The 25903-nt window shown below is 38.7% G+C and overlaps 1 protein-coding gene across 1 annotated transcript in view; it reads left to right on the top strand.

The window, feature by feature from the left end:
- LOC136880344 (ubiquitin carboxyl-terminal hydrolase 50) overlaps nucleotides 1-25903 on the top strand; it is a 199804-nt gene that overhangs the window by 142878 nt on the left and 31023 nt on the right. Inside the window, exon 11 of the mRNA XM_068229180.1 lies at nucleotides 8004-8046. Coding sequence (XP_068085281.1) covers nucleotides 8004-8046 — 43 coding nt within the window. The remainder of the gene's footprint in view (nucleotides 1-8003; nucleotides 8047-25903) is intronic.

Genomic DNA, 25903 nt, shown 5'->3' with positions numbered 1-25903 from the left:
ATTATGATGGCATAGAATGCAGGGGAGGGGGAGAATGTTACAATAATGGTGAGAGGTGAAATGCTAATGCAGTAGCAACAGTGTGTGGGGTGCCAGTAGCGAGCTGGCAAATTGCTGAAGTCATGATGAGGAAGCTGCTTAGAAGTAGTTCCAAGTTGACTAACAATATTAAGAAAGCACCCAGAATGATCTGGAATTGGAAATTGCAAGAATATGAATTTCTTGCTGGCCTATATAAAGAGAAGAGCCAGCACAAGTGAGATAGTCTTCAGTCAATCCCAAATAAAATGTGAGAGAGTTATGAGACAGTCATGAGCCAGTGCATCTGTGAGAAGTAAAACGGTCTTGATTACATGAAATGCAATGAGTTGCAAAGTTTACTGCCTTAGGAACAACCCTGCACTGTTATAGGCCATGTTGGGGAGCAGGAGTTTGATGGGTCAGACAGCTGTGTGTTCTACCATTTTTTGCAAGTATCAGTGCATGTGAACTTGTGAATAACTGTTAAGAACAGTGGGAAGCAAAACCATCAGCAACCAGAGGTACACCATTGACACTGTCATCATAGTGACAAGTGCCAGGGAGTTCGAGAGCAAACAACAATCTGCCCCAGGAATAGAGTAGCAGGGTTTGAGGTAGTGGGAAGATTCATCTACCTTGGAACTTGAATCTCGAACAACAGAGACTGCTCAGAGTATACGAGGGGATGCTTTGAATTGGCCCATGCAGTGACTACCAAACTTGACAAGATATGAAGGATACTGGATACTTTCACCAAGAATACAAAACTGAAGCTGGTAAATTGGCTGATATTTCTGATCATATATGTGCCACTGGGTGGACCGTTAAAATAGCCGAGAGGAAGAAGATAAAGCACTGAAATAATGTGGGCCTGCCATAGAGTTCTGTGCATATCTTGGATGGAATACTGGACCAATGCTCCAGTTCTCAAGGAGATCAGAGTGAGAGACAGGTTCATGGAGAAGATCATTCTTAAAACACTTTGGCCATATCTCAAAAGGGAAGTCGTGAAGAAGATGGCAGTAAAAGGGAAGGTACCAAAAGGGAGAGTGCAAGGGCAAGTACCTACAAGATGGATTGCTTGGATAATGACGCTTGTTGGAAAGTCCTTATTCAAGGCTTAATTACTTCGGTTGAGGCACTTTACCACAAACTACCTAGGCATGTGGCTGAGGAGGTACAACAGGAATATGAGAGACTGATAAGGTCTGCTGCGATACCCACACCCAATTTAACAAGAGGTGAGAGGAGAGCTCTGAAGGAATGCAAAGATGATTCTGAACTGACCATTCTCTCAGCTGATAAAGGTAATGTGACTATAGTAATGGAAACTGTCGAGTATAAGAACAAGATCTTGGCTATGTTGTTACAGCCTGTTTACAAACTAAGCTCGAATGACTCTACCACTTGTGTGTCCAGCCCCACTGTGAAGCTCTTAAGGCAGTTCTCAATTTCAAGAGAGTAGGTTAAACATCTGACTCCAGGGGATGCAATCAGACCCTCAGATCAATAGTTAAAGCAAAAGGTTCTCTAAGCAAATTACTTCAAACCCCCATAGGATGTACTGAATAATATGTTAGGGATTCTCTAAACTTTGTTAATAAGTTGTCAACCATAATACTTCAACCCAATGCACTTGTGGTGAATTTCATGTGGAGTCCTTGTTCACTAAGTGCTGATTGACTCGGTCATGTCTCTTACTAAGCATCTGTTCCCTGATGACACTACTAAACTATTACACCACTGCATGACTTCCAACTATTTCTTGTGGGATGGACAGTTTTATTAAGAGACAGATGGTGTAGCTATGGGAAGTCTACTTTTGCTGGTGGTGGCTAATTTATTCGTGAAGCATTTTAAGGAGGAAGCTATTTCTTCAGCATCTGTCAAACTAGTTGGAAGTATGTTTGATACATTTGTAGTCTGGAGAGAAGGTCCAGAGAAACTTCACCAATTTCTAAACCACCTCAATCAACAGCATCCTTCAATTACATTCACTATGCAGATGGAGTCAGACGGATGCCTTCCTTTCTTGGATGTTCTAGTGAGAAAGAAATCGGACAGCTCCTTAGGGCACATCATCCTCTATCGTAAGCTTACCCACAGAAATTGCTATCTCCATGCAGATTCTTGCCACCATCCAGTGCAAAAACAGAGTATTCTCACAACACTCACCACGACGGCGAACCGAATTTGTGAGCCATCAACTACTGTATTCAGGAAGAGATGGACAACTCAGTCACATTCAGGTGTAATGGTTACAACACCGTACAGATTTGTAGAGCCCTACATCCCATAGGGATGAATAAGCAAAGCTCCTTTTATCCACAGTATGACAGATCTAACTGCCAAAAACCTCTGCAAACACAATATATAAACCATGTTTAACCCCATCACAAAAATTGCTCACAGTTTAGGTAAAGGCAAAGACAAATTTTTCCTACTATTTCATGCTGGGGTGTATGAAATTCCCTGTATTTGTGGCAAGGTATACATTGACAAAACATGCTGGTCCATTGGTACTGAAAATGAAATGGTGTATGGCTTTTAGTGCCAGGAGTGTCTGAGGAAATGTTCAGCTCACCAGATGCAGGTCTTTTGATTTGACACCCTTAGGCGACCTGTGCATCGTTATCAGAATGAAAATTATGATGAAGACAATGCATACACCCAGCCCCCAGCATACACCCAGATCAAGTTTTAGTTTCAGAAGCATAGTTTTAGACTGACATTGATTTTTAATCTATTTTAATCTATTTTATCATCACATGTTTTAATTTAGTGTTGTCCATATTTCAAATGACTTTGTATTCGAGTTTTAGCTTTACAATGTTAATTGTCTACTTTCTTGTTTCACATTTTTATTTATTTAAGTTTAGCATTTTAAGTTTGTCTAAAGGCTACAGATGCCCTCTAGAAAGGGCAAGATATGTACCGTTAATCTATATAGCTGTTCATAAATGTAACCACAGAACAGTGGGTTGTATTGAATAGGTGGAACAGTAAAAATACCTTTGTTATTTCTTATATAAAACAACTATATTGAGAGACAAAGAGCTGTGTGCAGATTCAAGGAGGCAGGTCAAACTGTTTTGAAACCAAGAACAGAGTCCAACAAGGAAGTTGTCTATCACCACTTCTCTTCATTACTGTAATGGATAAGGTTACAAAAGCAGTGAAAATGAAGGATCAGACAACAAATGCACTTGTATTTGCTGATGATGTTATGCTATGGGGTGAGACAGAAGCAGAAGTTCAACCTAAACTAGATAATTGGCAAGAAGAATTTGATAGAATGGGAATGATCATGAGCCAGACTAAAACCGTTGGTTTAGTGATGAGTCGAAATCCTGAAGCAGTCCATCTGGGAGCGCAAAATGAAGTAGACATTATCAATAACTTCAAATATTTAGGGAGCTTTGTTTCTTCTGACAATACCATAAACCAAGAAATAGGCAGTGCAATAGAATACAAGCTGCATCTAAATTCTACCACTCCATTCGTCAATTACTTTGGGATGACTCATTTCCCCAAGCTTGCAAGCTCACGCTGTACAAAACATATCTTGTACCAATTCTAACATATGGACTGGAAGCAGCAACGTTGACTAGATCTGCAAAAAGTTGCCTACAGCCCACGGAAATGAATTTCCTTCGGTCATGTCTCCAAAAGACAAGGAGAGACAAAATAAAGAATGGAAGTATTCAGCAACAACTTGGATTGTACAAAGCCTGTTAGAAACCTTAGAATTAAGCAGATTACGTGGGTATGGAAATTTTGAAAGACGTTGCCAAACATGATCGTAAATTGGCAGCAAAAGGTAGAACATCAGCTGTGGATGGAGAGGACAAACCAGAAGAGGCTCGTAAACACCCACACCCAGCTTGCTGGAGCAGAAAATCAATGATGATGATGATGATGATGATGATACTGGCTACTAGGCTGGGTGTCATACTTTCATAACCTGTACAACAGTTACTGTATTATTTTTTTACTCCTTTTCACTCCTATGTCTTCAACTTGATTGTAGTATGCCCTTCTTTCCAATCCCCACAGCCCCCCACTTGACTCAAGCATTTTTTAATCTGCTTTTTTCCTTCCACACAATTTTCTTTTCATCTTTATCTCTGTTCTTTTCTTCTATCCTTGTCAGTCTTTCTTTGCACTTTTATTTATTTCTTCTACCACATTCCTTACTCATCGTCTTTGATTCATCTGATGACCTTGCTGTCTATTTCACAACGCACATATTTATCGAACAGGAAACATCTTAATTGGATCTAAGATGATGATGTCAGTTCCTACTCGGCAGACTAGTGCACAGAGAGACATCTGGTGACAAATGAGAGTACCACGCTACCTCTATAGGGTCTGGTGTGAAGCAAAATGAATGTTCATAGAGATGCCCTTCCTGATGTCAACCTCATCAGAGCAGCTAATAAGATGAAATGATGTCATGATATATGACAGCAGGACGGGAAAGGGTGAAATCCAGTGCCAGCACATAGCCTACTCCTATTGAATAGCACCAAGGGGTCTGCTCAAGGCTTAACATCTCCATCCAATGAACGAATCACCATCAGCTGTGGTACCGTTTCATACACCTTCACTCCATATGAAGACTGCAAAGAGGTTTGAAACTGAACCCAGACTTTTGGCGTGCAATCTAGTGCTAAGATATTGTATACCACCACCTCTCCTACCCTGCCAGCCAACATTCTGATGATAAAAGTATTTCGACCAATGGGACTCGAACCATCAAGCCATGGTGTAAGACCATTTGTAGACTTAATACTTTAATGATCATGGCCACCAGGCAAGCTTGAAGATATCCTCAATAAAGAAGGGGTATCGCCTGCAAGAATTTATAACGAGAATGCATCTGCTCTCTCAACTGAACATAATCCTCAGAATAATTTTGCGACGACTGGCAAAAAAGCAAGTGAAGGCACTTACAATTGCTGAGAGGGGAATGCATGTTACAATGATTGTGTGCCGGAATCCTGCAGGAAACTTTGTCCCACCAGCTTTAATCTTCCCCAGGAAAAACTAGAAGCAGGAACTAATCAATGGAACACCCATGGGAACTCTAGGCGTTTAACAAGAAAGTGGACAGATGACTAAAGAAGTTTTCCTCAAGAGGCTGCATCATTTTAAAATATTTTTTTGTTAAAGCAAGCAAAGAGAACAAAGTGTTGCTCATTGTTGATGGCCGCTCGAACCACAAACATGTTTAGGTGCTAAATGTGCCAAAGAAAATTGAGATTTTCTACTTGGTGTACTGCCCCATTGCACTCGGCATCAATCAATCAATCAATCAATCAATCAATCAATCAATCAATCAATCAATCAATCAATCAATCAATCAATCAATCAATCAATCAATATCTGCATTTAGGACAGTGTCTGGGTGGCAGATTCCCTATCTGTTGTTTTCCTAACCTTTTCTTAAATGACTTCAAAGAAACTGGATATTTATTGAACATCTCCTTTGTAAAGTTATTCCAATCCCTAACTCCCCTTCTTATAAACAAATTCCAACTTTATCTTCATATTGTGATCTTTCCTACTTTTAAAGACATCACTCAAACTTATTAGTCTACTAATGTCATTCCACGCCATCTCTCCACGAACAGTTCTGAACATACCACTTATTGGACATTATAAATCTTCCAGCGAACTCATTCCTGGTTGTCAGCGCCTTCAACCATTAATTGAAGCATTTTTTTGGTCCCATAAAGTCTTGTTATAATCAGGAAATTTTAAAGTGCTTAAAGACCCACCCTGGATGAATAGTCACTTGGTACCAAATCAGTGAGCTCTTTGCCAATACATATGAGTAGGGGCATGAGTTTTTGCATTAATTTATGTTTGATTTTGCAAAAAGAAAACAATTTTTGAGTTATTTCATGAAATAGGGCTGACCCCATCGTTTTGATTTCATGTTAATCATTTCCTAAAATTATTCATAAAAAGTTTAATTTGTGAGATTTATGAATTATTTATGTGAAAGATAGATAAATAAAGAGAAATGATATAGATAATCATTCATTATTCCTTATGTAATCTTGATTAGAACTAATATAGCCCTAATTAAGATTACATAACAAATTACCCTTTCACCCTACATGGCCGTAACTTTCAACTTATATGGCCATACTAAGGGATTCTATAGAATATTAATAAGAAGAGATACTTTTGTCAAAATGAGAAATCCTTATTTTGTCTTCTGTTCCCTTTGCACAGGCGATATTGGAATTCAAATTCAAGATCATTATTTTCCAAGAATTTTTTTTTTTTTTTGCTAGCGGCTTTACGTCGCACCGACACAGATAGGTCTTATGGCGACGATGGGATAGGAAAGGCCTAGGAGTTGGAAGGAAGCTGCCGTGGCTTTAATTAAGGTACAGCCCCAGCATTTGCCTGGTGTGAAAATGGGAAACCACGGAAAACCATTTTCAGGGCGGCCGATAGTGGGATTCGAACCTACTATCTCCCGGATGCAAGCTCACAGCCGCGCGCCTCTACGCGCACGGCCAACTCGCCCGGTTTTCCAAGAATTAAGCTGTATTTTTGTACTTATCGCAAACAAAGTAAATTTTGTTTTAAACTGGCTTTGTTGTTTTAATTTGCTGTAATTCATGAAAAAAATCACTAATTTCTTAACCAGAATCATATGATTCGTTAGATATCAAAATTATTCTTGTTGCTCTTATCGTGAATGCGAAAAAATCATGCCTCTACATATGGGAAATCAGCATGTGTGGCTAATGCTAAGAGTGGGTTTACTAAGACAGGACTTTGACAATTAAACCCTGATGTTATTGAAGAACATTTGGTGGTTGTGGCTCAGATGGCTAACAGATGTATGTTTTTTCCAATAAAAAACTTCTAGAAGAGAAAGGACTCTAGAAGAAATTGGCTGAGGAATGCCAATCATCTGAAAAAGCTTGGAAATGAATAGAAATCAGCAGTGCAGAAGCCTGTAACTCAGATCCTTGTGCACAGTTGGCTTTACGTCGCACTGACACAGATAGATCTTATGGCGATGATGGGATAGGAGAGGGAAGGAGGCGGCCTTGGCCTTAATTAAGGTACATCCCCAGCATTTTCCTGGTGTGAAAATGGGAAACCACAGAAATCCATCTTCAGGGCTGCTGACAGTGGGGTTCAAACCCACTATCTCCTGGATGCAAGCTCACAGCTTCGCGCCCCTAACCGCATGGCCAACTCGCCTGGTATATGTGATCTTTGTAAGCCATAAAAACATATGCAAGGATATTAAGACCTCGTAGAGGTTTTTACTTAGTGTTTTCATTCTTCTGTGTATGGTGAAATGCATGTTATTTTACCTGCACAGTAGAGATAAAATGACACATTGGTACTATGTTTTAAAGTTTTCTTCTTTATAGAATATGGTAGTTTTATTTACGAAGAGTTCTGATTCTTTTTTTGAGAAAATATTATGTCAGGGTTTCTAAAACATGTACACAATAAAAATTCTAGAATTCTAAGAGAAAAAGCAAAAAATAAAAATGTCATTTTGGGCACATTTCCCCCCCCCCACCCCCCACCCCTTTATATGAATATGCCACTGTATACTAATAGCATAGTGCTCCCCCTGGTTATTGCTGAATTTATATACCAAGTTTCAATAAATTCTGTTCAGCTATTTACCTGTAATCCTGTATGATTTGATTTGACACTTATTAGTTCCTTTCCATTACTTATTGGCAATAAGTTCCTTTCCTCTTTTTGTGTTTTTCCTGTGTTAGTTCTTCTCTACTTGTATTTATCATCATTTATCTTTTGTCTCTTTCATTTTTCTGTCTATACAGTTTCCTCTTTTAGTTGCCCTCCCTTCCAAGACTGACCTGTCGCTTTGTTTATTCTATTTTATGTTCCTGTCTTTCTACATGTGATTTAAGTTGATGAACATCATTGTGTTTATTTACTAACATATATTTCCTTCTTCTTTATAGCTTGGTCAATAGATTTCCACAGCAAGTTTCTCCTACCTTAAAGGTAAGAGAACCTTACAATAATTATACAGTTCAATGGGGAAAACTTCCATATGTACTTTCAGGGAAGTGAACAGTCAATGGGTAAAATAGGACATAAAAGAAATGTAAAAATGCAGCTCAACACTTGACAGTCATAAATGGTCAGTATTATAGGAATACTTGACAAAAATTTTCAATTCTATTAAACTCTTTTCAAAGAAATTAGAATTTCCTCCCAACATTTTATTTTAAATATGAGACTGGGGGGTGATTGGAGATTTAAATGAGTGTATGGTATGGGTCTTGTTTTCAGAAACAAAAGGGGAGAAAAGCTCATAAAATCTTGTCGAAGTCACTCCCTTGTAATTACAAATACTCTCTGAACAGCCAAAAAGGAGAATATACCCATGGACAATGCCTGGAAATGGTAGTAGATATCGAGTAGACTATATAATAGTTAAGAAACGGTATTGAAATCAAGTAAAATCAAGTAAAAGCTATCCTGGGGCTGATATTGACTCCGATCATAACCCTGTGGTAATGACAGGCCAACTGAAACTTTAGAAAAGAAGAATAGAAAGACGCCCCCAACCAAAATGGAATTTGAGTAAATTAAAGAAAGCGAGGCTATCAAAATGTTCAAAGAAACAACTAATAACAAAATTAATACTGAAGTACTGGCTGGAAGTAGTGTTCAAGAAAAATGGGAAGTAATCAAGAAACAAATAATTGATGCAGCAGAAGATTGTTTTGGAGAAGAAGAGAGAAAAATCTATAATCCATGGGTTACACCCCACATTTTGAAACTAATGAACACACGCCAGATGGCCAAAAGGAAAGGAAATCGTGAAGAATACAAGAAAATAAGAAATAAAATCCATCAAGAAACTAAAAAAAGCAAAGGAAGAATGGATCGAAGCGCAGTGTAAACAGATAGATGAAAATATAACCAAAGGTAATACCGAAAAAGCTTTTTCAGAAGTCCGGAGGCAGTTCCAAAGAAAGATAAAGCCCTTGAGTATACAATAAAAGGAAAATATGGAGATGCGATAACAGAGAATGATAAGAGAGATATAATATGGAAAGAATATGTAGAAGGCCTGTATGAAGGACAAATAGTGGACATTGTAACAGAAAATGAAAGTGAGATAGAACAAGATGATGTGAGACCATGTATGCTTAGAGAGGAATTTGATAAAGCTTTGAATGAGCTAAAACAAAGGAAAGCTCCTGGAGTAGGCTCAATTCCAGGTGAAATACTACAAGCTCTAGGGGATAAGGCGAAAACTTCTTTATATCAACTAGTAAATGATATTTATATTAGCGGAGAAATACCGGAAGATTTTAAGAAAACTGTATTGATACCTGTCTCGAAAAGTAATCGTGCAAAGAGATGTCAAGATTATAGAATGTTAAGCCTGGTAACACATGCCTCCAAAATTATTACAAGAATCGTTTACCATCGCATGGAGAAAAGAATAGAAGAAAACCTCTGAGGATCAATTCGGGTTTAGAAGAAACAGAGGAACAAGAGAAGCAATTCTGAGCCTTAGAACAATTATTGAACAAGCCCTAAGAATCAATAAGAACATCCTAATTGCTTTTGTTGATATAGAGAAAGCGTTTGATAATGTTAACTGGAATATTATGTTTAAAGCCCTTAGAAGTCTGTAAGTGGACTACAGAAATCGGAAAATCATTTATCAGCTGTACAAGAACCAGACAGCGTGATAGGAAAGGAGCAAATCAATGGGAAAATAAGAAAAGGAGTAAGGCAAGGATGTCCGGCCCCGTGGTGTAGGGGGCAATGCGCCTGCCTGTCACCCGGCGGCCCCGGGTTCGGTTCCGGTGGATCAGGGGTTTTTAATTTTAATGATTAATATCCCTGGCCTGGGGACTGGGTGTTTGTAACATCCTTAATCTTCCTTTCCTCACACACAACATTCCACACTACCGCCATTCCAGTTACACGCAGGTTCATACAATATGGTGCCAGTAGGGGCAAAAGATCCACATGGCTCAACACCCCGAACAAATACAGTAGAGTCTCGCTCAACCGACCTTCGCTTATCCGACACTCCGTGTTATCCGACACTGGTAGTCTTAATTTGAAATTTAGGTGGATGCAATTCTGGGACACGGGGTGTGGAGGGTGTGACTGTGGGACAAGCACTGGCAGTCATGCGGTAGGATTGTTCAATGTAGTATTGGTTGGGTGCGGATGTTATACAGTAGTTTTCATATCCTCTGTGAGTATGGCGAGTAAACGTAAGAAAAAGATTGTTTCTGTGGAAGACAAGTAGAGTGGGTTAAAGAGACTGGACAAAGGGGAAACTCTCCAAAAAATGGCTTCATATTATGGTGTTGGACGTGTTACAGTGGGAGACTGGAAACATACGAGGGAATAAATTGAAAAGTGGTGCTCTACGATAGCAACAAGTGATGCACTGAAAATTAGAAAAAAACCAATGAAAAATGTGAGTACGAAAAAGTAAGTGAAGCACTATTTCTTTGGTTCACTAAAAACCAGGAAAAGCGCTTGTCAATATCTGGTCCCATTCTGCAAGAGGAGTTTACTAAAGGGACCCTAATTTTACTGCTCGTGCTGGGTGGCTTGATCGGTGGAAAAAACGGTACGATATTGGGCAGCTTAATATCTGTGGAGAAAAACTGTCAGCTAAATCCGATGATGTTGTGAAATTTAAAAGAGAATTTCAAGAAATAATCCTTGCTGAAGGATTAACCGGTGATCAGATTTTTAATTGTGTTGAGACTGGGCTAAATTTCAAGATGCTGACATCAAAACTCTTGCAGCCCAAGCCAAGACGTCTGCACCTGGTTACAGGCGTAGTAAGAAAAGAGTACTGCATCTACTGTACAATTGAATTAATAAGTCAATAAATAGAGTCCCGTAAAACATAGTACATAATACAGTATAGCCTTCCTGTTTGTTTTAGTTTATTTTCAAAGTTATTCCATATTATCCGACATTTTCGATGATCCGACGTACTCCAGGTCCCGTTTAAGTCGGAGAATCAAGACTCTACTGTAGCATTTAAAAAAAAAAAAAAAAAAGAGAGAGAGGCAAGGATGTGGTCTGTCATCTCTGTTTATTCAATGTGTATTTAGAAGAAGCAGTGAAAGAGTTTTCAGCCACCTCCACCCATGGAATAAAAATAAATGGCCAACTACACCAAACAGTATGTTTCGCAGATGATGCCCTCATAGCTGCAACTGAGAAAGAGATAGAGAACTCACTAAAGAAATTGAATGATCCACTAATACTAAAATGTAACATGAATGTTAACAAAATAAAAACCAAGATAATGAAATGTACTCCAGATGGTAAACAGGATGTTAATGTTTGGTTGGACAGAGAAAAATTGGCTCAAGTAAATCAATTCAGTTATTTTGGAAGCATCATTGCATCTGATGGGAGGTGTGAAAAGGACATCCATTCTTGAATATCCCGGGCTAAAGAAGCTTTCAATAAAAACAGAAGCCTGTTGACCTCCAAGGTAATATCCCAACCAGTAAGATAGCATTTCATTAAGAGCTTCATTTGAAGCATTGCGGCCTATGGCTCTGAAACCTGGACACAATTAAAGGCTGATAAGGAAAGAATAGATGTATTTGAAATGTGGTGCTGGCGTCGAATGTTGCGAATACCCAGGACTCACGGGCTAACAAATGAAGAAGTTCTTAAGAGAGCTGAAAGAGAAAATGATGACGAAAAGATGATTTTTTCAATAGGTCATTTACTTTGTCATTCATCATGGTGCACCACACTGCTTGAAGGGAAACTGGAAGGAAAGACTAGAAAAGGACGACCAAGAGCAGGGTTCCTCGATGGCATTAAAGGGTGACGTCTATATCAACTAATCAAGCAGCTGGCTCAGGATAGAAGGTTGTTGGACGATGACAGTCATACTACCCACCAACCATCAGGTTGAGGAGAACGAGAGAGAGAGAGAGAGAGAGAGATGGTATGGGTATGTGGGAAATTGGGAGTGAGATTTGTAGATCATAACGGGTGGGTACAAGATGGAGGTCTGCGCTCAGATGGCCTTTACTTGAACCGTAATGGCACATATAAGTTAGCAGGTTTGTTTAGAAGAGTTATAGAGAGGTACATTCAGGGAGATGGGGTGGACTAAGGAGCAGTGATGACAGTATAGGAAGCATGAAGTCAAGTTAAGATGATATAAAATTGTTAGTGTTAAACTGTAGAACTATTGTTGTTGGGTATTCAACCTGAAGGCTGGTTTGATCCTCTACAGCTCTACCAACAGCTATAATAGATAGCCTAGGTGTCACTGAAGAGGTATACTAGGGAAATGAGGAGTGAGGTAGTTTTATGTTGCTATCCTCACTGAACCAGAAGTTGCTATTACATATCAGTCTGCCAAGCCCACTGAAATGCATGCACCTACTGACCCTATGTGCGATATTTGGACACCATTCGTAACAGGGACTGGCTGCATAAGGAATGGTATTACTAGAATCGCTCATACCTCGGTCGCTTTCATATTGTCAAAGCAAAGGAAGAGACTGAGACAGGTCAGTGAAAGTAACAAATTCATTCTAGCCCATACCAGAAGGCATAGTGGACTGTAAACACTACATCCTGCCAGCAAAGAAAGAAATACAGTAGAACCTCGATTATTCGAAATCGGTTAATTCAAAATCCCGCCTAATTCGAAGAAGCTCTCATTACATGTAATGAATATCATTTTTGGTCTGTATTGATATTTGATTGAAATAATAACATTAAGTTATTTATTAGACCACCTAATCAATACAAAATCGTCTTGGATGATTTACATAAATGTGTTAGCTAATAGTGGTACATGTTTCGCCTTCCCTGAAGGCATCATCAGCCATAGTCTTAACCTTAAATTAAAAATAAGCGTCTAAATAACATGTAGTAATGAAATGAATTTAAAATCTTGAAGAGATTTGAAGTGAAATAACATTAAAAATAACAATGATGGTTTGAAAATACAATGTGATGAGATACAATAGTGGAAGTATTAACAAAATTAACATTAGAAGGCTGCTAAAATAAGTACAATGGATAAAACAGATTGTTATACAACAAGTAGTAAGATTGCATAAAAGTAAAGTTGATAGTCTGGCGGTTATAATTAGACGATGGCGAAAAATCTTATATAAGGTAAAAGGACCAGTAGATGACAGAGGACCAGTAGATGGCACTTGCAGATCTTAAACCAATTCTTAAGCTTGTCTTGTCTTGTCTTGATCGTATAATTTAATGGGCTTCGCTTGGGAGCGGTATACCCAGCCACGCATCCTCTAAACAAACCCAAAAGATGGAGAAGATGAAAAAGAATATGTAGAATGTAAAAAAGGGGAATAAGGAATTCAACTACATATCTACCACACAGGAAAAGCACAAGGACACAAGGTACTAGACTTCACGCCAGAGTGACCGATACTTGGCGACTTCTACCAATCACAAACAAGACCAGGTCGACACATAAGGGGAAAAGGAAAAACAACAACACCGAACCTACAGTAAACAATTAGTGTCATGAAGGAAATTCGAAAGGGCAATTACCGTAGTAGGCGTGGGATCGAGTATCCAACACGTCAATTGAGTGGGTAACGCGAAGTGTGTACTAAAAAAAGGTTGTAACCATTTACGCCTACTAATTTCGAGTAACGGACATTGAAAAAATAGATGATTAATGGTAGCAATCGACGTTCGACACTGACAGAGGTTAGACGCGACCAACTTCATCCGAAATAATTGATCCGGCGTGCACATGTGGTTAAGCCGCAAACGGACAAGATTCGTAATATGACGTCGAGTATAAGGATGTTTTGTAAACCACGGAGAACGTGGGACATTCGGGAGAATTGTGAATAAGTTCCGCCCTTTTCGACACGCGGGGTTACTCCACTCAGTCTGCCAAATCTGTCGTAGAGTCTCGCAACAACCGCTCCAAAATTCCATGTAGGGCAACATCAAATAAAACGCCACACCCTGACCATGCGCAGCAGCCTGGGCTAAGCGATCAGCCTGTTCATTACCAGTGATATGGGAATGACCCGGAACCCAAAGAAATTTAATCTGTTTACCTCGTTGATGAAGATCGAAACAAATTTTTCTGAGATTCTGAATGTACCAATGAGAGCGGTGAGTGGGATTGTCTAAAGCCTGAAGTACACTCAAGGAATCAGAAGCAATAGTAGCAGTTTCGAGGCGGGAGTACTTAACGTATAAGAGGGCTTGACGGATGGCGAAAGCTTCAGCCGTAAAGATAGAAGTCTCCGACGGGAGGGAGAATTGTTTACCTAGGACAAGATCTGGGGAGAAAAAGGCCGCCCCCACACACGGGGGGGTACCAATTTTGGACCCATCCGTATAGAAGACTGGTGCTAATGTGTGAACATCCTGTGCCAAAATGTGATGGACATATTTCCGAGCACTTTGTGTCCGGGCCGGGCCAAAAGATGGGACCTCCCCTGACGTGGGGAGTATCATGTCAGGGACATAGTAGTTTGCCTGAAAGGGAAAGATGTAGTTAGCTGTGGACGGGTTACGCAGAATAGAGTTGCGAAGATAGCTAAATTTCCAATAAGCCCAAGCCAGCGCGGGGAATCTGTGTAACGAAGTACCCATATCGTGATAATAGCGAACGAGTAAAGATAATTTAGGGATGAGAGGGTGAGAGTTTAGAGATAAAGTCCGTAGAAGAAACTTGGTTGCTAGCAATTTCCGCCGCAGATTTAAGGGGAATTCCGCAGCTTCAACCAGGGTGGCATTGTTGGGGGAAGATGGTAGAGCCCCAAGACAAAGTTTAACAAACTGTACTTGCAGTGAATCCAAGTGGTTAAGTTTGGTCTTGGCCGCCGTGTCGATAAACCCCGAGCCATAATCCAAAGACGATCGAAGAATGGTACGGTATAACAGAAGCATCGTACTAGGATCGGATCCCCAAGATCTATGTCGTAGGGCAACAAAGAGTGATTTTTTTGGAAAGGACTTATCCACCAGGTATTTTATGTGAGAGTGCCATAGTAATTTCCGGTCAAGGTAAATACCAAGATATTTAGTAGACTGGACTATCGGGATCGAAAACCCTTGGAAGCGAATAGGCGGGTGATCTGTACGCCGAGCCCAAGAGAAAATCATCGCACGACATTTGGCAAAAGATACCTCTAAGTTATGATCATGGAGCCACTTTCCAAAATCCAGTAACGTCAGATGTAATGACTTATAAACCTCGTCAAGTTGTGGAAGACTGAGATATATCACGAGATCGTCAGCAAATTGGATCATACGTGCTCTGCGTGTAATAATGTTCTCGAGGGACATCGAATAAATTGAGAAGAGAATAGGACTTAAGATATCCCCCTGAGGGAGCCCCGTAGAGGTCAGACGTGCTGAGATTTGTGGGAAGTGTTTGAGTTGAAGTGATCTGTGCCTTAGCATATTCAAAAGGAGATTAATAAAGAGCGGCGGAAACTTATAATTTAGCAATTTTTGGAGTAAAATTTTTAGGTCAACATGATCATATGCTTCCCGTAAGTCAAAGAAAATTGCCAACAAAGGTTCTTTCCGACAGCGTGCTAAACTGATATCTGTAACCAAAAGATGAATGGCATCAGAGGCAGAACGACCCGGGAGGAAGGCAAATTGATATTTTGGTAACAGGTTATAAAAATCGAAGGACCATTTGAGGCGTTCCAGAAGAATTTTTTGGAAAAGTTTCCTAAGGCATTGGCCCAGGTAGATACCCCGGTAACTATCAGTGAGGAGAGGATTTTTACCTGGTTTCAACAGGGGTACGAGATAAAAGTCATTCCATGTGGAAGGGGTTCGAGCCGTCTCAAGGCAATGATTGAAAATGTGAAGTAAAAGTTGCCTAGCTAGAAGGGGGAGTTGCTTTAATACGGAATACGAAATCGCATCCCGTCCAGGTGTCGAATTGTTGGAAGTATTGATAACCAGATTTAATTCGTCTATGTCAATTGGGCTCATGAGCGACGAAAAAGTATTGGAACTAGGAGGGATAACGAAACCATACTGAGGGTCTACCGAATCCGGCGTGAGGTGATGAAAAAGTTAATCAAAGCATCCATATTGAAATGTATAGTAGACGGTGGATTAAGGAGGCGATTCGATAGACCAGCGATTGCTCTCCATATATGTTTGGACGGTGTCTGCCTATTTAACGAGGCAATGAATGTTTTCCAAGCTCGGCGGCGTTTATCATTAAAAACCTTTTTCGATTGTGCTACTATGACTTTATAATGTAAATAAGATTGGAACGTACCCAAACGTCGAAAAGAGTGCAATGCTGCTTTCCGGCGTGATATTAAGGCGGTGCATTCCGCGTCCCACCAGCGAGCATAAACGATAGATTTAGGTGGGAAATATGGTTGTAGTGGATGGTAGAGATCGAGATATTCAGTAATAATAGCTGTGAAGGAACTGTAGGACACCGGTTGACCTCCTAAGGCTGCAAACTTGTGGGCTAAAAAATGTTGAAACTGAGAAGAATTGAAGTTGCGCATTCGTCTGCTTACTTTAACCGGGGGTTGAGCGGCGGGGAGACCGTCAGCCAACCCAATAAAGATAGGGAAATGGTCACTGGAATGTGTGTCCTTGACGACCTCCCATTCCACACGGTGCGCCAGATTACCCTTCTTCTTAAGCTTGTAAGGGAAGTTATAATCGTTTTCAATCAATAGTTCCCTTCTATGATTCCAGAGTGCAGCATATGAAATAAAGGGAAATATAGTAGTACCTTCTCCATATTTCCAAAGAGGTTTTATAAAGAGCCGTATGAGCAGAAGATGTAAAAATGGCGCCTGCTTAAAGTTAGTGTTAACGAGGAAGTAACAATATAGGTATGTTGCTGGGCAGGGTTTTGTTGTACCTTGGTCATTTGATTCATTTTTACGAAATACATTCTTTGGGGAGGGTAATATTAGCATATTCGGAAGTTATAACTTCGACTGAAGAAATATATTGTTAGTGTCATCTATTGGTCTCTAATATAGCTAGTGAATTAGTAGTTGGCAGGGCATGCCATCTTCTCAACCCGTCCACAAGACCTCATGGGTCTAGTAGTTGACATGACAGCCTGAATGTGTATACTTCAATGTGATACGAAATTCTGGTGAATACAGTAGTTCGTATCAATCTCTAATTGGTAAATTATATTGTAGGAAGGAAAGAAAAACTTAAAGATGATGGAATATTACATTAATGATAAGTAGCAGTCTATGTACGCCTATGAATCATGACACGGTTATAAGCACACTTAGGACAGAGGGTATGGCCCGTTTTGATCTACTTAACTTCAGTCAGAATTAACAGAATTTGTTAAACATTATCAAATTTAGGTACATGTGTGAAAGTAATGTTATAGCTCAGTTACTACAGTTTGTTGAAGGTATGTTAAATTTGCAGGTTATGCTCTGAGCTAAACATTGCTTTTGTTATTAATTTCAGAGTCCTGTATCTATCTTATCAAGCCTGCCAGGCGGAAAGGATCACTTTTTAAATACTCCTTGGAGTCAATGCAAAATGCCATCGAAGCAGTTAAGAAGGACACACCATATGCCACTGCAGCTACTAGATTTGGTGTTCCACGTGCAACATTGATGAACATTTGCAAAAAATGCAAGAGTGAACAAACGCCTTTCAGAAGAAAAATGGGCCCACCAAGTGTTCTAAATGAAGAGAAGAATATATGCTGTGTGACTGGATAGTGAAATGGGAAAAGCTGGTTTTCCAATAACAAAAAACGAACTCTTAGTGAGCGTGCAACGATTAGTGCACGAATTAAAGCGTGACAATCCGTTTACTGATGGTAAACCCAGCAACTCCTGGTACATATCATTCATGAAGAGACACCAGGAATTAAGCATACGCATCCAAAGCATCCAGACGCCATTGATTTTTCAAAGATTCCTTCGACTGAGGGGAAGGAAGAAGTCTCAGTGTTTCGGCAACCCAGCAGCATGTGGCATGAATAACAAGTAGCCATAGAAGTAATGGAAAAAGAAATTGGTGGAAGTAAAATTGAATACTTCAAGCATAAAAAAAACTGTGGCAGCTGGATAGAAGACATTGAAGAAGAGGACAGAAACTTATTTTTATTGTGGAGGAAGTTGGTGGAAATTGTTGAAGTCCGCTCACCTCCCATGATGAACAGCCCATTAGTAATCGATAAGGACATACCAGTGCTTGATGCCACACCTACTGTCATGAATCAAGTTACTATTCTGGCAGTTGCAAAAGAAAACACAGCACATATGCCTCAAAATGAACTGTCATTGTCAGAGATTTCTCCTTCCACAACCCAGTCACCAACTCAAGGATCATCATCAGATTTTCAGCCCATCCCCTCAACATCAACACAGAATCTTAATCCAACTGAAAATATTTCAATCACTCCAACAATGCAACCTTCACTTGAGGGCAATAGGTGTCATCATACCAATGCTACTGGTGCAGAATGTTCCACAAGCAATGTCCCTTCTCCCTTCAAACGAGCGTTATTTTACCCTAAAGAACTACCTTCAACAACACCAAAAAGAAAGAAGGAAAAAAAGTCCAAGTGTTGTGGTATCAAAAGATTGGCACTTATTCCAGGAAAGGAAAAAAAGCAAAAGATGAAGCAGAGAGATTGAAAGAAGAAAGAGCAAGTTTCAGAGAAGAAACTATGAAGAAAAAATGTGCTGAATTAGAAATGAAAAAGTCAAGAAGAGGCTTAAGTTGACTAAAATTCCAGAAAATGACAGTGAATCAGAAGAACGTGTTTTGAACAAGTGCCCCAACGAATTTCCGTAAGGGAGTTTGTGATATGTGATTATGAGGGTGAATATTATCCTGGAATTATTTTGAAGTTGGATAAAAATCGGGCATGTATCCATGTAATGGCCGTTGCAGGAATTAATGCATGGAAGTGGCCAAAAACTGACGATGTGTGTTGGTATGATAAGGAAGATATAAAGGAAGTGATTTCAAGCCCCAAATTGTACACTAACAGAGGACACTATCGAGTATCAGAAATTAATAAATATCACACATTTTAAGATATCTGGTTCAATGATATAACCTTGTTTCAGTATTGCTTTGTATTCCCTTTATTTAAAGTTTTCTATATATGAATAATGAAAAGGTTGTGGGTTAGTAACTTTTTATAAACAAACTGTCAACAACTGGTGTCGTGATGTGTCAACTACTAGCGCAATGGCTAAAGACAGATGCCATCTACTGGTAACTTGTCATACTGTTTTTCTTGTTCGATTTTATAGTTGGGAAAGAATCCATTTATTACTTTCATTATATTTTTATGTAAAGGGATTACTGAAGTAAACAAATCAATAATAAATTCAATAGTTCACCCTGCATGAAATTCAATATGAATATTTGAGTCTGAAATTTCCCTTAAAGTGTCATCTACTGGTCCCATTACCTTAATCAAAGTAAAGAAGAGAGAATAAAAGTCAAAGTTAGTCGAGAGATCCGAAGTTAATCATGATCTTGAAGATAAAAGACGAAAGTCAGATGCATATGGTGAAGTTGTAGAACACTTTTTTGTTGAGGATATGAAGTTGGTGAATAGAAGTTGAAGAACAGTTTCAAATAGGATCACTATGGACCATCTCAAAATTTGAAGTGATGTTCAAATGTTGTAAATTGTGAGTTTGTAGATATTCTAGTTGAAGAAGCATATAGAAGTGGAATCTGTAAATGGAAGCAAGAAAAGTAGGGTTAATTGTGTGAAAAGATATTTGAAAAATATTGAAGTAGAATCATATGCACTTACCATTTGACGGTGACAAAGATAGCTTGTAATATTATGAATTAGAAGTATTTGCAACAGTAGACTTCTTGCTACGTGTGTTATAACTGAAGTTTTGTGCTGGAGGGGGATCTGTTTGCGTTGACGTAACTATTGGAGGGGGGCTGCTATTGGTGGGGGGAAGGAAGAGAGTGTATTACTGCGCGTGTTGTAACGGTGTAAGGCTATTGAAGGGAGCGATGTTACGGTGGGTGTGGCTATGGGTTTATTGGTTGTATTTGCATTAGTGGTACTAGCGGCGGGGGGAAGGGAGGGGAGTATATTAGCTGTAGGGGAGGTGGGAACTCTAATTGATGTGAGGTTGAAGATTTTTAAGAATTTGTTGGTGAGGGAAGTTGATTCTCGTAATAAAATAAGAATCTGTTCATACAAGGGGCTTTTTTTATCAATAGTGTCATTTAGATTTTTATCTTTATTAAAATGTTGGTGGAGGAAAATAAATAAGTTTTCATATTCTGTCATGAGTTTGCTTTTATCGACTCTTTTTAGGATATGGAGGTCTTGTTCTATTGTGGTGAATTTATGCCTGGTGTCCCTCATATGGTTGGCCATTGCGGAGAATTTGTTGTGTCTTTGGGCATTGTAATGATCGGTGTATCTGGTAGAGAAGCTGCGGCCAGTTTGGCCAACATAAGAAAAATTACATGTAGAGCATTTCAATCTGTATATTCCTGATCCAGAGTAACTATTGTCTGTGATGTTAATAGAGTTGTGATTGAAGAATAATTTACGATTAGTGTTTTTTGTTGTGTAGGCTATTTTTATTTCGTGCTTCATTAATGAATTGGTTATCGGGTAAATGCTATAGTTAGTGAACGTGAATTTAGCGTATTTTGGTTTGACGGGTTTTAATGGAGTTAAATTGGTAGCTAGTTTCAGTTTGGTTTTATTGATGATTTTATCAATCATACTCGTGTTAAATCCATTGAATTTAGCTATTTCCTTGATGAATAGTAATTCTTTCTTTAAATTAATAGAGGACACTCTATATATTAAACTGTGATAAGTTGCTTTTTTATGTGAGTTGGGATGTAAAGAATCATTTTTTATGGTTGTTGGAGAAAAGGTGGGTTTTCTGTATATTTGGAAGTCGAATTTGTTCATTGCTCGTGTGATTTTGATATCTAAAAAGTTCAAAGAGTTATTGAACTCATCTTCTTTAGTGAATTTAATATTATTATCTAAGTTGTTGAGGAATGATAGTATGTTATTGCTGTTGTTGATTTGTTTATCAATGATAGCTATGGTATCATCAACATAGCGATGCCAAAGACAGAGTCCGTTGATGTTATTAATAATCTTACTATGTTCGAGATTATCTAAGTATATATCGGCTAGTATTCCAGATAACGGGTCTCCCATCGCTAGACTTTCTTGTTTGTAAATTCTCTTATTGAAGGTAAAATAGTTGTTGTCTGAAACGAAATTAAGTAATTTTAACCATTCATCAATTTCGATTTTACTCAATGTGCTATGTTTCAACAGATTGTTTTTATGATGTTAATAGTATTGTTGATAGGGATATTAGTATACATGTTGGTGATGTCAAAAGAACATAAAACGTGGTTTGGTTGTAGACTGAACTTATTTAGGGAATTACAAAGTTCGATCGAGTTCTTTATGGGGTTGGAGTTGTGAAATTTGAAGTGTTTTTTTAGGAATTTGTGTAGGAATTGAGAGGTTTTGTAGGTAGGACTATTGATACTATTAATTATAGGCCGAATGGGGACATCATTTTTATGAATTTTGGGCAGTGATCTGACTGTAGGTAATTTTGGGTTCATTACAGTTAATTTCTGATAATCTTGATCATTTAAAATGAAGTTAGAATTTTTAAGAAGGTTCTTTAAGTTACGCTGTATTTTGTTTGTTGGATCTTTGTTAATTAAGGTATAGGTATTGTCTGAAAAAAAGGTTTCAGTTTTATTGATGTAATCTTGTTTGTTCACTATTACTATGGTGTTGCCCTTATCTGCTTTTGTAATTACTACGTTGTTGTTATGGATTTTGGATTTCAGGTTTAGAATTTGTTTCGAGACATTGTAGTTATTATTAGATGTTATCTCATTAATCAAAGTCGGGAGTTTCTTTTTTACTTCATGATTGCTAAGTTGAATGTAATCGGAATTCTTTTGTGTTCAACCTTTTAAGGAAGGCCGTAATATCACGCAACAAGCAGTGTGCAGGAAAACCGAATCCGCGAACACTGGCGATGCCGACAGTTGACGAAAAAACGTGGCAAATATAATAAATTCGTAGGCACCGAACAATATTGTCATTGCCGGTGAAACTGCATTGTTTTATTTTAATGCGAGCCCAAACGGTCTTATGGTTTTAAAGGAGAAATTGCCAGCCAGGAAATCGTACAGTGTGAGGGATGGGGGTCATAATAGTGTGTTACAATGCACATGGAAGCGAGATACTTTATCCCCTCGTCATAGGATATTTCGATCTTAGCCTACAAGGAATACAAAGCCTGCTCACTCGCAGTGTTCTCTTCAGAAACAGTGTCCGCCTGGCAGTGCGAGTCTTGACCGCTGCAGCGCTAGTATACCACCTCACATCAGCACTCAGTAGCATTGGTAACGGGAGTTAAAGCCAGCACAAATTGACCTCTATACTATACTTCCTGTATATTATATACATTCCTGAGCAGAATGAATTAGAAAATAATTAATGTTCACCTTTTACTCCTAAGAGATCAATTCAGCTGTGGATTTTCATTTCAGATAACACATATAACTATCGAAATTTATGTCTGGCATTTAAAAGGATATACGGTCTGCACTAGATATTTTTACTACCGCACCGTAGATTTTCAGTGAAAAGGAACGACTTCAACTATTTTCCTTGATATTTTCTTCTCATAAATTGTTTTCCTTATCGAGAAGTATTCTCAGCGATACTCATCTGTCATGCCATTAGCGTACCGGTAGTTAGTGACAGAGAGCTGCAGAAACTTCTGCAGTATTATTCTGCTTTGTTCCTCAGGATGATCACTTTTCCCACACTGTAGAATAGGATTTTTAGCAACACGTGGCAACAGTATTTTGGTTAATGTTTGTGCTGTTTTTGGACTGCCCAGCGTTACCGATAACATTTCGTCCCTTACTTCCCCCAGTTTCATCAGCAGTGAAACAAAACTTGGCTTTGGATACCTGAGACCACCTCTGTCTTTGATTTTTATTAATGACGTTAGTGGAGATTGACTCTGGATACTACTAATTTTATCAACACACTCTTGACATGGCATGTGGTCTTCGACAACTCTTACCAAATACCCTCCAATATATGCCATTGCAGCACTCGACGGAGCGGTCACTAAGGTTCCATAACTTATTCTTGGTACCACCTACACAACAGAATAAGGAAATTTTTATCATCAGAATAAGAGCAATAATAATAAGTAACCTAATTTTTGCCGTCTCGTGGTCTGCGTATTTACTGTACCATACCTGGTCTGTTTATTGCTTTAATCCATAATTCCCTAGTTGGCTCTTAGCAAGGGAATTCATGGGAACTAGTTCCAGGAACTTTATTTCTAGAGCCTTGTTTACAAAACGGAACGCAGCAGTACACCAGCGTAATATGATTGACGTATTTTAATCATATCCTTTTCCCATTTGGCCAGTGTGTGAATTAAGCCGAAAGTGTCAGGTTCCAATTCATCCTCAATTTACAAGAGTTTACCCGTTTCACATCGGATGGTAAAATTATATTCTGCGACGTTTGCAGCAAGAGGTGAGTGAAACTTGTTTTATATTTCCCCATAACGAATTATTATCACTTTATCAAAATCAACACGGTGTTTTAAATAATGCATATTAAGATACGTAAAACTGCAGCTGCCTAAAAATACTGTAGAGCCTATTTGAGCGTCTGTTTTAGGCAGTTAAAATAACATTTTAGCACCTAAAAATCCGAGGTCTAGTAATCACTATATCAACAAACACAAACACCAGTCCCCGATCCAGAAGAATTAATTAGACGTGATTATAATCACCCATCCGGCCGGCAATCGAATCTGGGTCCTTCTGAACCGAAGGACTCAACGGTGACCATTGAGCCAAGGATTCGGACAAAACAAAATCATTATTGAGTTTCATTATTTCTATCGGTATTAACATTCAACTTCGTCACCAGTAACAAATACAGTAGAGACAATACACGACACTGAGCGAGATATCGAGGGACAGCTATTGGAGCTCACTCTAGCGGATAGACCTGAACGGTACTGATTCTGTCATAAGAGCACGTATTTTTGTGTGAAGTTTTTGGTGTTATTTATGCATTTTCAGTGAGTTGACATAATTAAATAGTAGCGTGTGTCATTCCTTGATATCTCCTCTCAACATGAGGAGAAAGGTATATGCTGTGTTTGGCTGCAGTAATTACGAAGTAGAGAAAAATGCGCGCTCGTTCTTCAGGTTCCCTCATGACAAGAACATGTAAGTAATATTGTGTTTGCATATATATTCTTCCAGTGACAGAGATTTTTATAGTACTTGATAATCTTGTGACCTTCTCGACCCATGTTTTAACGGGCTTAAAATATAATACGCATATTTTATTGTATAGTGCAGCAGTTAACCTTCAATACCGATGTGTTGTTGTAGGTGTGATCTGTGGGTTTTGAAATGTCACAGAAGCGATTTGGATAAAGTGTACAAGAAAGAAGGGACGTTACGCTTGTATAAGAATTATAAGATCTGTTCAGATCATTTCCAGGCCAGCGACTTTAAAAATCCTCGACTATACAGCCAAGGGTATGTTATATTTTTACTCTAATTGCACGTAAATATTCCTCAAAGCATCACTATCGACAACATTTTCAAACTTTTCTTTCTTTTTTCTTTCTTTTATCCCTCTTCTCAGATTAAAGTCGGAATTTTATAGATTTTCTTTCTGTTAGTAGGCTTCATGTTAAGAGGAAAATTGTCCAGCTATTAAATGTTAATTCATTGTATCATATGTGTAAGGAATATGCCGATATTTTTATTGACAAATGTCTTAATGTGATGATACATTGTTTTTAAATGAGGAAAAAAGACAAATCCAACCGTAAGATTTCAGGCAGGTATGCTAAAGCTAAAAAAAAGTAATGCATAAATGAAAGATCAAGCCATTTCACAGCAGTCCATTTCACACCTTGTTTATATGTCTAATTTCAGTCTTTGAATAATAACCTTTTAAATAATTCTTCATTCATTTATCCAGAATTGCTTTAGCAACTTCGAAGTTAATATCACAATACCACTGTCTTTCTAGACGTAATTTATTTATCCATTTCCCTATATACATTTCCATTGATATTTGAATTTAGCGCGATTTGTTCAGGTCAAGTCACTAGGAGCGCCACCGTTGAATTGTCTCCCATTTTAGCAAGGCGAAATCCGTAAGTGTCGTGTATTGTCTGTACTGTATTTGCCAGTAAGCATACAGTGTGTAGAAATACCGCCAACCGACGTGTTCATGTGAGGTTGAATTGCAGCGCCTCTAGCGGCAAATATAGCATCCACAGGGCGGACAGCTATGAGTGGCTATTGGGCAGGCTTTGTATCCCTTGTAGGCTAAGCTTCGATAAGCCACAATGTTTAAAGAGCGTCGGGCACTTTCCATGCCAGTACAAAGCATCTGTAATAAAAATGCAAACGGTAAAGAAATCCAAAAAATAATGCATTTGCACAGGGGAACCGGCATAATTTATCCTCGTCTTTGAATTGTGCTTTTTTTCTTTCGCTGCGTGAGGTTATGTTTGTCAGTGATTTATCCAAATGCATTATTTGAACATTGTAAATGCACCTTGTTGGATACATTTCGGAACTAGTTTTTTTCCATGGCATTTGAAAGGTTTAAATTGTGAATCGAGGTGATTGCATGTATTAATGGGTCTTAGAATACTTCGTGATGCGGCAAGTATTTACATTTCTGAAGTACGAGAGAAGTGGCATGGTGGGAAATCGTACAAGGATAGTCATAGGAAAGTTCGCTTTTAAGGGCATCGGGTACTTTCTGTGTAAATACAAG

The sequence above is a fragment of the Anabrus simplex genome, chromosome 1 (genome assembly GCF_040414725.1).
Source record: "Anabrus simplex isolate iqAnaSimp1 chromosome 1, ASM4041472v1, whole genome shotgun sequence".
NCBI classification, from domain to species: Eukaryota; Metazoa; Arthropoda; class Insecta; order Orthoptera; family Tettigoniidae; genus Anabrus; species Anabrus simplex.
This window is presented reverse-complemented; position numbering and strand designations above follow the sequence as displayed.